The sequence below is a fragment of the Motacilla alba genome, chromosome 6 (genome assembly GCF_015832195.1).
Source record: "Motacilla alba alba isolate MOTALB_02 chromosome 6, Motacilla_alba_V1.0_pri, whole genome shotgun sequence".
Lineage (NCBI taxonomy): Eukaryota > Metazoa > Chordata > Aves > Passeriformes > Motacillidae > Motacilla > Motacilla alba.
In genome coordinates this window covers 2,233,851-2,246,548 of record NC_052021.1, presented here as the reverse complement: position 1 = coordinate 2,246,548, position 12,698 = coordinate 2,233,851, and the positions used below count along the sequence as shown (strand labels likewise).

The following is a 12,698-nucleotide window of genomic DNA, read 5'->3' as shown; positions in this document are numbered from 1 at the left end:
ATGCAACAATGCACAAAAGGGGCTGATTGTTTGTAATTTGTACATCCATCCGCGGGTTTCAAGGTTTGGTTTTCTCTGCGTGGGAGAGGCAGAGGAGACGGAGCTGAGAGAGGACTGGGAAGTCCTCACTTGGAAGTGGTGATCTGGGATGCCCAGGACAGCAAGGGAGCAGGGAAGACTGGCTAAGAGGAATCTCTTGGGAGCTGGAACTGTGGGAACAAAAAGATAAAATGCTGCTGATAAAATAAGAATATTTTCATTTAAAAAAAAGCATTGCAGGAGAAAAAAAATACCTCCACAAGCTGGTGAGCTGTAGCTGGAAGGTGTGTGGGAATTGCAGGAGTCACCTGGGCACTGTCTGACCCTGGGGCAAGCCAGCAGCTGCACCTCCCCAAGGGCTGGCCCTGCTCCAGAGTGGTCAGGATTATTCCTGCAGAAGAGCCTCTGCCCAAGGAAGCTGCAGCACCCCTGTGCACTGGGACTGGATCCTGCTGGCACCCACAGCCCCAGGCACTGGTGGCTCCAGCAGGGCAGGGTGGATCCTCACTGCCCAGCTGGGTCACCTTCACCATGGATCTGTGCCATCTTCTCCGTGGAACTGGGGGTGAGGTGAGGGATCAGCACCCTTGTGCCAGGACTCTTGCTCCAGAATGTGTGGAAGGCTGGGAAGCCCTTTCTTCCCTCTCCCAGAAGTCTTTAGTTTTCCTTCAGGAGGGAAAACCGATGCCACTCAGTGCCCCAATATGCCACACCAGAGCCTGTGGCAGAGAGCTTAGCTCTGCCTGCAGCACCAGGCAACCCAAAAAATGGGGTTCCTGCCACACAGAGCAAAACCTGTTTCCAACAAAGCTTCGTTCTGTCATCAATCAGTGCATTCCTTAGGGAACACAGCGACTTGGAGAGGCTTGCAAAGCCGTTAAGACCTGCAGGCAGGCAAAATCCCGGCGTGCCTTTCCAGCTGCAGCTGCTGAGACAGGGAGAAGGAAGTGCTGGAGGCACCAGCTGCTGGATTCCCCTCCAAACCCGGGAAGGGGCTGAGCTGTGGGTGGCAATAAAGTCCCATGCTCAGGAAATTCCATCTGTGGTACACAAGGGTGTGGGTGCTGGCTTCTCCTCCATCCCTGAACCACCTTGTGGCTTCTCCTCCATCCCTGAACCACCCTGTGGGTGCTGGCTTCTCCTCCATCCCTGAACCACCTTGTGGCTTCTCCTTCATCCCTGAACCACCTTGTGGGTGCTGCTGCTGAAGCCAATGCTGGATTAATCAAACCCTGCAGTTCCCCAGCCCATTCCAGAGGCAGACACTGTTTCTTCCAGCCCTGTAGTGTGTAAATTTGTGTGCTGCCAGGGATGCTCAGCCTGGCCACACTGCCTGGTGCAGCTGTGGCTCAGGTCTGACTCTGTTTTGCTATGACTAATATTTATGTTTTTCTTGTGGCCATTTTTTTACCCACATTACAACGAAAAGAGAAACAAGAGGAAAAAAAAACAAAAAAAACAAACACACTCTGAGTAACAGTGTCTGCCACAAGGTTTGATATCATCAACAGGGCTGAGTCAGGCTGGAGCCGTAGTTTCTTTTGGATAAGCAGTGCCAGATGCTGTTGCTCAGATGCTGCCCAAGCACCCACGTGCCCCAGGGCAGCACAGAGTCCTCTCACAGTGGCCCCAGCTCTGGCCCTGCTGGCCCCAGGAGGGCAAGGGGAAGCCATCCATAGCATTTCCCACTGTGCCCCCCATGCCTCCACTTTTCCACAGGGGCTCTTGGCCACCTTATGGGAACATCCTGCAACACCCTCCAGATGAACTCCATAACTGACAGGCATTAAAAAAAAAAAAAGAAAAAAACCCAAATGAAAACCATAAACATCCTTTTTTCCTTTTAATCAGCACTGATAATGAAACAAACAGAAAGATAAATTGCCCTGATCCCAAGCCAAGGATAAAACTGCAGCAGAAATAAGGCTCCTCCCAACATGTGTTCTGCTGAAAGGCAGCAGCATCACAAGTCCATGGCCATTTCAAAAGGCTGGTAAGGAAAGAGGGCTCTGGTGGCAGCAGGGAGCCTCTCCCCTTCCTGTTTTGCAAAGAAAAAGGTAGTACAAGGTTGGCTGGTGATCCTGTTTTGTTCCATGCTGAATAAAGTATTTTCCCATCCACTCCCAGAGAGGATGTTCAGTCAAGGATCCAGAAACGTGTTGATGTTGCAGAGCTGAGACCCTGGCAATAAGTTAATCCTCGGGGAAGTCTGCAGGTGCAGGACATCCTTCCATCCCCACATCCTCAATTTTTAGCTAGTCTGTAAAATGTGAGCAGTACAGAGCCACGCACTTCTCCATGGAAACAGGTAGTTAAAAATCGAAATCCAAGCAAGAGAGGTTCACTTCCAGTCCCAGAGCAGTGGCAGGATGGGAGAAAAGGGCAGGGATCCTGCACACAGCTTCATTTCTTAAGGCACTGCTGCCCCTGGCCCTGCCACCCTCCTGGGGCTGTTGTCTTGGTGAGCATGGCGTGCTCTGCAGGATGTGGTTTCCTCTGGGGTCTTCAGGCTTTCAAGGAATTTGGTGAGTCAGGAACAGGATCTGGAAAAGGCAGACCAGGGATATTAGTCCTGCTTACAGCTGCAGGGATATCATTCCAGGAAGTGACCAAACTCTGCTTCTGTGTGGAAAACAGAGGGTTTAGGTCCTTCCCATCCTTCAAGCCACGGGACTTGACGTCCCACACAGCACCAAGTTTCCCGCTGATATTTAACCCCCACATTCCCCTTTCCTTCCCACCGTCTCCAGAGGGGCTCAGCATTGCCAGTCACTCACCCAGGGTGGGGAAGAAGCAGTCTCCAGGCCCGGGGGGGGACAGGGGGGTGTTGGGCTCCGAGAGCAGGTGCCGGCCGGACTCGGAGGGCAGCCTGCTGGCCACGTAGGACAGCTGGGGCCGGGGCCGGGGCTCCGCGCTGCCCGCCGCCGGCGCCGCCTCGAACACGGGGTTCTCAATGCCCTGGGCGCTGCTGTGGGACACGAGAGGTGTTTGCGTCTTTATTTCAGCACAGGTTTTTTATCCCCAGGGGTAAAAAAAGGCATTCTTTTGGCAGAGCGTTGGGAACAGGCAGGAAGGGCAGGGAGCAGGTTCAGGCGTGGCATCTCAGCCCAATGCAGGGGGAAAGTTCAGCCAAAGTGGTTTCAGGCTCTTCCTGGGGTGCAGGGAGAGGCAGGCCCTTGAAAAAGGGAAGGAGGCACTTTCCATGTGGAGAGAGGGAAGAGAAACAGCGATTTCCCAGAAAGGGAAAGGACTCAGGGCGGGGGTGACACCAGCACCCCTTTCATTCTGCTGGGCTGGGGGTATGTGCCAGCTTCTAGGGCGAGGAGGAAAGGACAAGACCTGTGCAGGGTCTGGGGTGCAGGCTGCAAGGGCGCGTGAGGAGCTGGGAGCTCATGGGTTTCCTTACCTATCCATCCTGACAAGCTCGTGGGCACCTGCCGAAGACAAAATGTTTGGGGTGAGTGCTGGCAGCACAAGGCCCAGCATCAGGCCCAGGCCCACTGCAAGGGCTGTGTTCTGGTGTCCTATCCCCCTCCAATTCCTCCCTCCCTCACCTGCTTCTTTAGCCCCCTGCTTTGCTCCCAAACCTCCTCCCCTGCATCCCTGCCCTCTCCCGCTTGCTCACTCCGCAGCCCAGCTTCCTCCCAGGTGGACACCACAGGCTCCAAAGAAGGGGAAGGGACACTTCTGCAGGTGTGGGGTGAAGGGAGGTGCAGCTGCAGTCTGGCCCCACTCGTGCCCAGATGCACCCACCCACCTGTGGCACCGTCCTGGGGCTCTGCAAACACCACCTGGCACTTGGCTGCCCCTCTTTGGCTGGGCAGCACCGGGTTAGGCATTTCCTCACCCCCAGATCCCACATCCCGAGTTACTGGGCTCTGCTGGATGCCTGCCTGGCTGAGATGCTCAAGTTTTGGCCCAAACTGTGCCAAGGAAAGGTGCTGGGTGGAAATAACCTGGTCCATGGTACCTGAGAGGCAAACCCCCCTGGATTTTGCCTGCCCTCTGGGGTGAACTAGCATCCAGGTGATGCTTTGCAGATGGAGGTGGGAGCTGCGGCCCAGGCCCTGCTGAAGGGGTACCTGGAGGGGGTGGCTGTGGAAAGCACAGTTCCCATTCTGGTGGCTGGCACTGTGCCCTCTTGCTGCTGCACAAACCACTTCTCCAAAGGTCTCCTCGGAGCCCCACAGCCGCCCACCCAGCTGGGAGGGGAAAACCACAGGGCCCCCTCTTGCCCAAGGGCTGATGAAACGGCTCTGCCAGTTAAGGTGGTGCCCCTTTCCGCTCAATTACCGAAATCTCTGGGAGCCGAGCACGGGCAGGAGCTGGCAGCCAGCTCTGCCTCAGCACAGCCTGGGGATCCAGGCCTGGGACAGCAGGGGGGAGACCTGGCTTGCTGCAGTCCTATGGCCACAGACACATCAGGGGTCTCTTTAAAGAGGAGGGTGAGAAATAGTGCAAATAATGCTTTTCAGTCACTTGGAAGGCAAGGCTTCTATTTCGGGTGTGCAGTGGAGGGAGGGGTGAGAAAATGAGATGGCTCTCACAGTGGATGTGGAGGAAAGGGCTCAGCAGGGAGCATCCTCACAGCCTCAGAGCCTCCAGCACGCTGCTGGTGTCCCCTCCTATCCCACACTCCTCACCAGCAGCCCTCAGGCCTGCCTGGTCCTTCCCAGGACAGCTCCAGGAGGCACCTGGCAGGGACCTGTCTTTGGGCCACCTTACACCACGCCCGTGGGACCTGGGGCAGCCGGAGCAGCTGATCCCAGTGGGGCACATCCCATCCAGCCTTGCCAGGCTGGTGCAGCCCAGGAGGCGAGATGGGGGTCCTGGTACATACGTCTGCTGCTGGCAGCTTGTCTCTGCTTGTAAATGAGGAGCAGGATGAGGGGCAGGCAGAGGATGCCCACGATGCAGGCGCCCGTGGCCAGCGCGGCGGCCGTGATATCTGCAACAGAAGAGCAGAGATGAACCCTCCCATTCACCTTCCCTTTCCTTGGCTTCCCCAAGCCAAAATCACAGGATTGTTTGGGATGGAAGAGACCTTAAAGATCGTTAAGCACAGGGCAAACCCCTGTTGCCTCAGAACTGAGACAGTGTGGCTCCCACACACACGGGATTCCCACCAGGATGTGTTGCCAGCTGTGGAGATAAGCTCTGAGGTGTCCTGTTAGAACCCCAGCCAAAGTCCTTCATTGCTGCAGGACATCCCAAGGTTTTTGGTCTTCTAGGTGTGAGGAGAGAAGCCCTGATAAAGGCTCCCAGCAGCTCTGGAGCGCTGACTCTGACCCGCTGCCAGCCTCAAAGTGCTCGGGCATCAAAGGGCTTGTCACCCACAGCCTCTGCTAATTAATGTGCCCCTGGAGAATGTCACCCACAGAGGCTCCCAGAAAGGCTGGCAGCCTGCAGGCACATCTGTGGTCTTCAAGGTCCTTGTGGCATGGCTCATGGTGAGGCTGAGAGCTGCTTAAGTCAAGGGCAGGTTCAGCTCCTCTCCTGTGCATCCATGTGAGGAAGCAGCTTCTTTCCCTGTGTGTCTGTGTTTTAGGAGGGGACATTTTTCTCTTTTCTCCTGACAGGGCAGGATGTCCCAGCACTTGGACTGAAGGCTAGGGACAAGAAAGCACAGCTCATGGGGACCTACTTCCCTTGACTGGGCATGCTGCAAAATAATTTCAGCCAAATCTGCCCATTTAGGATCCAGCAAAGGGGGACAGACAGAGCAACCCAGCGAGAAACCAGCTGCACAGTGAAGTGTGGGCATCTCCATGTCTAGACAGCCTGGGGGAGCCCCACTTTGTCTGAGCAATCAAGCAAGATTTGGGTTTCCCCTGCTCGAGGCAGAGGTAGCCCAGGCTCGAGGTGCAGCAAGAGGTTCCTGCAGCTCTTTACCTTTCTGTCCCTTCCTCTTTGCTCGTGGCAGCAGCCACTAAATCCCTGTTGTGGGAGGGGGCTCAGGTGCTTTAGAACAGCAGGGTGAATGGTCTCCATGGGCTTCAGGACAGTCATGTCCAGGTGATGGGCTGAATAAAGGCTCTCCTTAGCCTGGGGACATGCCTGTCGTGCACACCCTGTTGGAACAGCGCCGGAAACCACCCTCCCAACCCCTGGCTGTGAGGTTGCTGTGGGTACCGGTGTGTTGGCGGTGATCCCTAGGGAATGCATGGGCCAGGATGGCCAGCAGCACCTTGGAGAGAGGGGTTTTTCCCTTTACCTTTGCCAGTGGCAGTGTGAAATGTGCAGTTTTGAAGCCCTCCTTTGCCTGCAGAAGAGAAGAGAAAAGCTCAGGATTCGCTCAGGTCCCACAGCACTCCCAACCTGCTGGCTGCCCTTGCCTTTTCTCCCTGGTATTGAGAAGATCATCCCAGAGCAGCCCAAAGCACGAGTTTAATCCGGGCAAGTGTTCACTGAGATCCTTGCTGCAAGACCCCCTTTTTCCATGGCAGCAGGGCCCATCCCTGAAAGTGCAGCCAATTTTTTTTTTTTTTTTTTAGTGTAAAAGAAAAGCTATCTAACACTGCAAATCAAGGCCAGGAGATGCCTTCCCCTCCCTCACGCCTCTCCCACTGGGCTGCTGTCCCAAGGTTATCTGTGAGCCCTCACCCGCACTTGTACCACCAGCCAGCTCCTTTTAAGTTGAGGCATGTTTTCTTCTCTGCCAGAAGGAGGTTGAAGAAGATCAGTGAAACTATGTACCACGGATTTTATTGCATTCCAGCCTCTCGAGTTATTAAGATTTTCTCCTTTTTTTTTTTTAATGTTTCACTGCTCTCAAGCTCCAACTCAAACCTTCAACATCTGCTGCTCTTTGACTTCTGGAACACGCCCTGCACTTCCAGCATCAGCACACTCTGCCTCCCCAGTGCTGCATCCCCCCCCAGCCTTTCCCTGGCACTGTGCCCTGGCATGGCTGCAGGGCTGGCAGGGCAGCCTCACCTCGCTGGATCTGCAGCTCCACGAAGCCGTGAGCCACCTGCATGGTGTGGGGCTTGCCGTGACCTTCCCGCCTGACCTCCACGGCGTAGCAGCAGTAATTCCCGCTGTCCTGCAGCGTCAGGTTCATCACCACAATGTGGAAGGCGCCGTGGTGGTCAAGGACAAACTCCACGCCGCGGTGGCCGCTTTGCCGCCCCGGGGAGGGTTTTTGGGAGGCGTTGGCCGGCAGCTCGTGGTGCCTGCCGAGGTCGTGGCGCAGCTCCTTGTCGGTGACGTTGCGGATGTGGCGCTTGTCGGAGCAGCTCTGGTCGCCCGTGCTGCTGAAGTACCAGGTTTTGTAGAGCAGGTCGTGCCGCTCGGCCAGGGCGCCGCTGATCCGGCAGCTCAGGGTGACGTTCTGGCCCTCGGGGCAGACACACAGCGAGTACGGCGTGGTGATCAGGAAAGCTGCTGCCCCTCCTGCCAGGGAGAAGGGACCAAGTCAGAGGCTGGGTTTACCCTGAGGTAAAACATTTTTTGGTAGCAAAACTGGCCAAAACAGCACTGCAAACCCACCACCGATGCTGGCAAAGGGTGGGGAGGCCCTGGTACGGATTGCCCAGAAGAGCTGTGGCTGTCCCATCCCTAGAAGTGTCCAAGGCCAGATTGGATGGCGCTCTGAACAACCTGGGATAGTGGAAGATGTTGAAACTACATGATCTTTAACTCCCTTCTAACCCAAATCTTCCAGAATTTTGTAGTGGGGCTGGGAGCACAACTTCACCCTAGAAATCAGCTCTGCAGGAGAGACAGGCTTTAAATACAGTTAAACATCAGCAGCAGGGAGGCAGGAGCTTCTCTGGGGCCAGCAGAGGTGTCGGGCAGGGAGGCAAAGGAGGACTGGAGGAGAAGCAAAGCAGCAGGGTTATGGCTTGTGAAGGAGGAAACAGAAGCACAGCTGGGCCAGCTGCAAAAAAAATAAAAGGAGCGAAAACAAACAGAAAAGTTCTAGGAGGAGCAGTGCCCCCCCCTTCTCCCCCAGATGAGGCGGAGAGCAGGTCCCACCCTCCTTGTTTTTCAGCCCCCAGGGAGGAAAAGGGGGAACTGGCTGATGCTGACAGCAAGGAGCTGCTGGAAAGTGAAAACGATTTCCAGAAAGAAATTCTGGAATGTGGGCAGGAGGCGTGGCAGAAGCGGGAGCAGGAGGCATTGCTGGTCTTTTCCCAGCACACAGGTGGCGGGTAGTGCTGGGTAAGGGGAGCTGTGCTTGAGGGGAGGAAAAGTGCAAAGCCAGGGAAGGTTTTGGTGCTCTGGCCCTGCCACTCCTTCATGTTTGCAGAAGCGCTAATGTCACTTTGAAAGCAGGAGGAAAAGCAGATTCTGGGTTTATTTACTTTAAATTACTGTGGAAAAGAGATTTCTGGGGCTGGTTTGCAGCGGAGAAGATGTTACAAGGACGAGAGGGGTTGTTTTTTTTTTTTATTTTGGTAACATCCTGTTGTGCCATTAGCTCCGCCACGTTTCGCTTTGAGGTTTCTCGCTTGCTGTATCGAGAGGGTGTCAGTCACAGGCAGGGCGTGATGAGCCTGCCCGCAAGCATCCCGCCAGGCCAGGGCCTCCCCACTGCTGGGCCACCCAGAGAGCATCCTCCTCCTGAGAGCAGAGGCACTGTGTCACCTGCCTGGCCCGGGGCTCTGCCGGAGAGAGTGAAACCAAAAACGTGCCTCCCACCCCTGGTGGTTATCTCTGACTCTGAGGTGATGGTGCAAGAGCAGCCCCTGAGTCGCTGCCCCAGGGTGCTCCGCAGGGAGAGGGAGGCTTTGGGAAGGAGATCAGCCCCATTGCACTCCCTGCTCTGGAGCCTACAGTGCCAAGGAGTCCCCAGAGCCGGGGCTGGTGTGACCTTTGCCTGACCACTCCGGCTAATTGCTTCCTGCTCCCCACAGCACGTGCAGAGCGCGTCCCGGAGCTGCTCTGGGGCAGAGGTTTCTGTGGCCTGAACTCAGCACTGCCTCGTTCAGTCTCGTTTTCAAGCCCTGACTTCTCCTTCTCCCGGGGTGCTGCCGGGGCCAGGATGCACAGCCAGGCTGGAGGGGTTCTGGCAGACAGCAGAGCGGGTCCCCCACCTCCTTGCCAAAGCACAAAAGGCACTTCAGATGTGCTTCAATACCTGCTGCAAGGGGAAGTGCCCCATTCACATCGGGGGTCTCCTGGGAGCCAGAGGAAGGGAAGCCAGGGCTCTATTGGAGGAAGCCACACTTCCAACACCTTCCAAAATATCTGCAGGAGTCTTTTGTTTTCCACGCACCCCCCTCAGATGAAGCCGGGCTCGTCCCCGCACGGTTTGCGAAGCTCTGCCTTGCTGAAGCATCCAGCCTCCACCTCCGGAGCTTGATGGGAACCGTCTGGATGGAAAATCAGCTCAGCCCACGCTTTCGGGGAGGGGCAGAGGTTACCATGTGTGCAACCTTCAGCATTACAGGCTCCCCTTCCTTCTCCTCAGTGGGGGAAGGCTCTCAAAAGCCTTGGAGTGGAGGGGAAAGCAGCTGGCAAGGCACGGTACAGCCCAGAGCAGTGCCAGGGCAGTTGGTGCTCCCTCCCCAAGATGTACCGAGGCTTCAAACACATGCTGGATGCCAGATGGAGCCCAGAGGAAACATCTTCTGCTGGTGTCTTTGTACTAAAGCCCATGGATCTTTAATCTCCTGGGCTTCTTCCATGCCCAGAGCCCAGGCTTGGCTCCTTCCACACCCCAGCCAAACCATGCCCTTTGAAGTCAGAGCTGCTGGCAAATGCCAGAATAAAGCCAGATGCCCATCTCTGCGCATCTCCAGCTGGCTGGACCAGCTGAGGGCTGAGCTGAGAGCTGTTGTCTTGTCACCACCTGGTAAAGGCAGAGGAGGTCTCAAGCAGGTGCCAAAAGTGCCCCTTTTCCTCTTTGGCACCTCAGTAACTTCATCTCCAGCCAGTGGTGTAGCACTGGTGCAGCGCAGAGCCCGGTGCAGTGTTGGTACATCCCAGTGCTGGCTGGCATCACTCTCCTGACACCTGGGAACTCTGCTTTCAGACAAAGAAACACACAAAAGTGCAGAAACCCGTGCTGCTTGGCCGACCAACAGCTCAAATAAATCAGGATTTCACACCAAATTCTGGGTCGGTGACCAGAAGCCTCTCCTGGCTGCTTCGCCTATGTTTGGTCCCCGGCCCTGGCAAGCAGGTGTTTGATCTGCACTCCTGTGCTTGGCAGAAGTGATTTCCACTGTTTCCACTCCGAGGAGATCCGCAGGGATCAGGGGATGGAGCCTTTGGAGGGGCTCACCTGCTGCAGAGGAGGGGCTGCTGGAGACAGAGGTGGAGCAAGGAGCTCTGCTTGCTTCCTCTTCTGGGAGTTCTTGTAGCAAGCTCACATCAAAGTGCCCCGAGCCCCATCGTCACTGTGCTGCGATTATGCCTCAGAGTTATCAGCCAGGTGAGATGTGCAGGGGCACCCGTAGCTCTGCAGAAGTGCCTCGAGCACGAGAGAAAGAGGGGAAAAACTTGCTGGAGATGCCCGAGACATGCTAACAGCCCTCATCTCCTGCACCCCGGGGGCCAAATGGCTTTCCAGCAGTGGGGTTCCCATCATCCAGGCAGTGGAGGGAGCAGCCTCCACTGGGGGGTCCTGCCTTGCTCCTCTTCCAGCACAGCCCTGGCCCGGGGACAGCATTTGGGATGCGATTTTGGGAAGCCCTCCTCAGCTGCCGTGCTTTAGGGGAAGAGGAGCCACTTCCCCATCCACCTTGCTGCCAGCATCCCCAAGCTGGATGTCTCCAAGGGCTACTTCTCCATCAATCCCTGCTAAAATTAGCCAGGGGCTCAGAAAGTTTTGGCAGGCGTGGGGTTGCGCAAAGCTCAGTTCCTCTGGCACCAGCCTCACGCTGAACATCAGCATCCAAGCTTGTTGCACTGCAGAAGGCCTGAAGTTCAGTCCCAGCACCCCAGATGCATAAATGAAATCATCCAAATCCCTGTGGAAATGCTGGGAATTGCTCCCTGATGCCAGGACTCGGATGAGAAGGAAAACGTGGTTCAATCCACACCAGCCTTGCTGTCCCAGAGGAGAGGAGAAGGCACCTCTGGCCCCATTGCAGTGGGGCACCTTTGGGGATCTTTTCTTCCCGGAGATGCGCCGGCAGGAATCCTGGAGGCAGTAGTCACTTTGTCCCCGGAGAGAGAGCGAAGCCAAGCGCGATGCTCATCCTCCGCCCGCGCAGGGCAGGGAGGGATCACGGTCCTTCCCATCTCCTTCTCTGAGTCGTCGTCCAGGGTGGAACCGCGGTTTTAATGCCACCGCCCCCGCTCCCCCGCCTGGCCCCGGAGCCCCGGACGGAAACGCTGCCTGCCGGGGCTGGTGCGGAGTCAGGCACGAAGCAGCCCCCTCCCAAAGCATCCCGCTGACGAGCAGCCAGCGAGCTTCCAGCACTGGGAAGCGCTCGCCCCGGGCAAGAGCAGCTCGGCAGCCACTCACGGTGGCCCTGGCCGCGGCTGGCTGCCCACCCGGAGGAGCTGCCCGGCGCGTCCCGGCGGAGCGCAGCATCCTTCGGGAGGGCATCCCAGCCCCGCTCGCACAGATCCCCTCTCTCCGCTCCCCCTGCGCTGTTGGAGGGCTCTTCTCACCATGGCACAGCCGGGGACCCCCCTCCCCCGTGCCAGGGAAAAGTGCCGTGCGGGAACGGAGCGGCTTTTCCAGCCCGGGGGCTCCAGCGGGAGGCTGGCGGGGACAGGGGGCTGCTTCCCTTCCACGCGTGTTAGATCAAAGCGGAGGAAGAAAGGAAAAAACAGTCTCAGAGTTTTAGAACAGCAGCTCCCCTGCGGCCCCCTTTACCCCAGCACAGCCGGCACCGTGTGAAACGCTGGCTCGATCCCCCGCACCCCAAAATCACGGGGGAAGAGGGCGAATAACGCCCCAAACACTCCGGGCTCCTTGTGCCGAAGCACAGCCCCGGGCAGGCGAGCACGGTGCCCCGGTGAGCAGAGTTTCTCCGGGCGGGGAGGAGAGCAAAGCGAGCTGGAGCTTACCGTGGGAGGCGAGCAGGCAGAGCGCAGCCAGCAGCAGCCCGGTACGGGGGGACGCTGTCCCCATGGCGGCGGGGTGGCCGGGGAGAGGTGGCCTCTGCGGAGCCACCGCACGCTCTGAGCAGCCCCGAAGCGACAGCCGGACTTGGACACACAGGAAATTTCATCGCGATCCGCGCAGCGCTGCCGAGAACGGCGAGCACCCCCCGGAGGTGAGAGGCTGCAGGGAGCACCCGCGGGTGGGAACCGCTTCGGAGCCCTCCTCCGCGGGCACCGGGTGCCTCTGCTGGGTTTCTTCCCTTGCAGCCTCACGGAGAGCCCGCTGCGTGCATTTTTGGGGTGCTAAGGAGGGTGCTCGCCGTGCCAAGGCACTTGCGCGGGCTGGTCTCCGTCCCTTTTCCAGGAGGAGCTGATTCCTTGGGCCGGCTTGTAACTTTGCTCGCAATTACTGTTTTTGCCCTGTTTGTGACGATTAAGGAGGCAGAACCTCTCCTGGGATGAGCGGGCAGCAGGTACAGGGAAGGGTTACTCAGAGCAATGCCGACTTGGAAAAGGAAACAGAGCTTTGCCCAAAAAAAATAGGAGCAAAGCCCCATTTCCCCCCTCCTATAGCCCATTTGCACTTTGCACTGAAACAGCAAAGCAGCCCCGTGGTCTGACACATAAAACTCCTCCTGGAGCTTCTCTTC

At 57.2% G+C, this 12,698-nt stretch overlaps 2 protein-coding genes across 3 annotated transcripts in view; one reads left to right on the top strand and one right to left on the bottom strand.

Moving 5' to 3' along the window:
- Nucleotides 1-12,698, top strand: part of CDH23 (cadherin related 23) — a 182,495-nt gene that overhangs the window by 158,756 nt on the left and 11,041 nt on the right. The window contains exons 38-41 of the mRNA XM_038140800.1: nucleotides 3,672-3,732; nucleotides 6,956-7,300; nucleotides 7,389-7,455; nucleotides 8,036-8,188. Of these exons, the coding sequence (XP_037996728.1) occupies nucleotides 3,672-3,732; nucleotides 6,956-7,300; nucleotides 7,389-7,455; nucleotides 8,036-8,188 (626 nt within the window). The remainder of the gene's footprint in view (nucleotides 1-3,671; nucleotides 3,733-6,955; nucleotides 7,301-7,388; nucleotides 7,456-8,035; nucleotides 8,189-12,698) is intronic.
- VSIR (V-set immunoregulatory receptor) lies at nucleotides 1,870-12,574 on the bottom strand. Of its 2 annotated transcripts, none has more exons than XM_038141056.1 (7): nucleotides 12,013-12,574; nucleotides 6,976-7,434; nucleotides 6,254-6,301; nucleotides 4,880-4,987; nucleotides 3,446-3,473; nucleotides 2,817-3,004; nucleotides 1,870-2,582 (listed from the first exon to the last, which is right to left on the bottom strand). In XM_038141056.1, the coding sequence occupies exons 1-7, from the start codon at nucleotides 12,074-12,076 to the stop codon at nucleotides 2,545-2,547; spliced, it is 933 nt and encodes a 310-aa protein (XP_037996984.1). In that variant the 5' UTR covers nucleotides 12,077-12,574; the 3' UTR covers nucleotides 1,870-2,544. The 2 variants fall into 2 exon arrangements, with proteins under 2 accessions (XP_037996984.1, XP_037996983.1); XM_038141055.1 differs by having other exon boundaries at nucleotides 2,817-3,007; nucleotides 12,013-12,558.

Coding starts and splice junctions, on each gene's coding strand:
- VSIR (XM_038141055.1), bottom strand. CDS start 12,076: ATGGGGACAGCGTCCCCCCGTACCGGGCTGCTGCTGGCTGCGCTCTGC. Junction 7,435..12,012: donor CTGCCTGCTCGCCTCCCACG/GTAAGCTCCAGC, acceptor TCTCCCTGGCAG/GAGGGGCAGCAGCTTTCCTG. Junction 4,988..6,253: donor TCACACTGCCACTGGCAAAG/GTAAAGGGAAAA, acceptor CTTCTGTTGCAG/ATATCACGGCCGCCGCGCTG.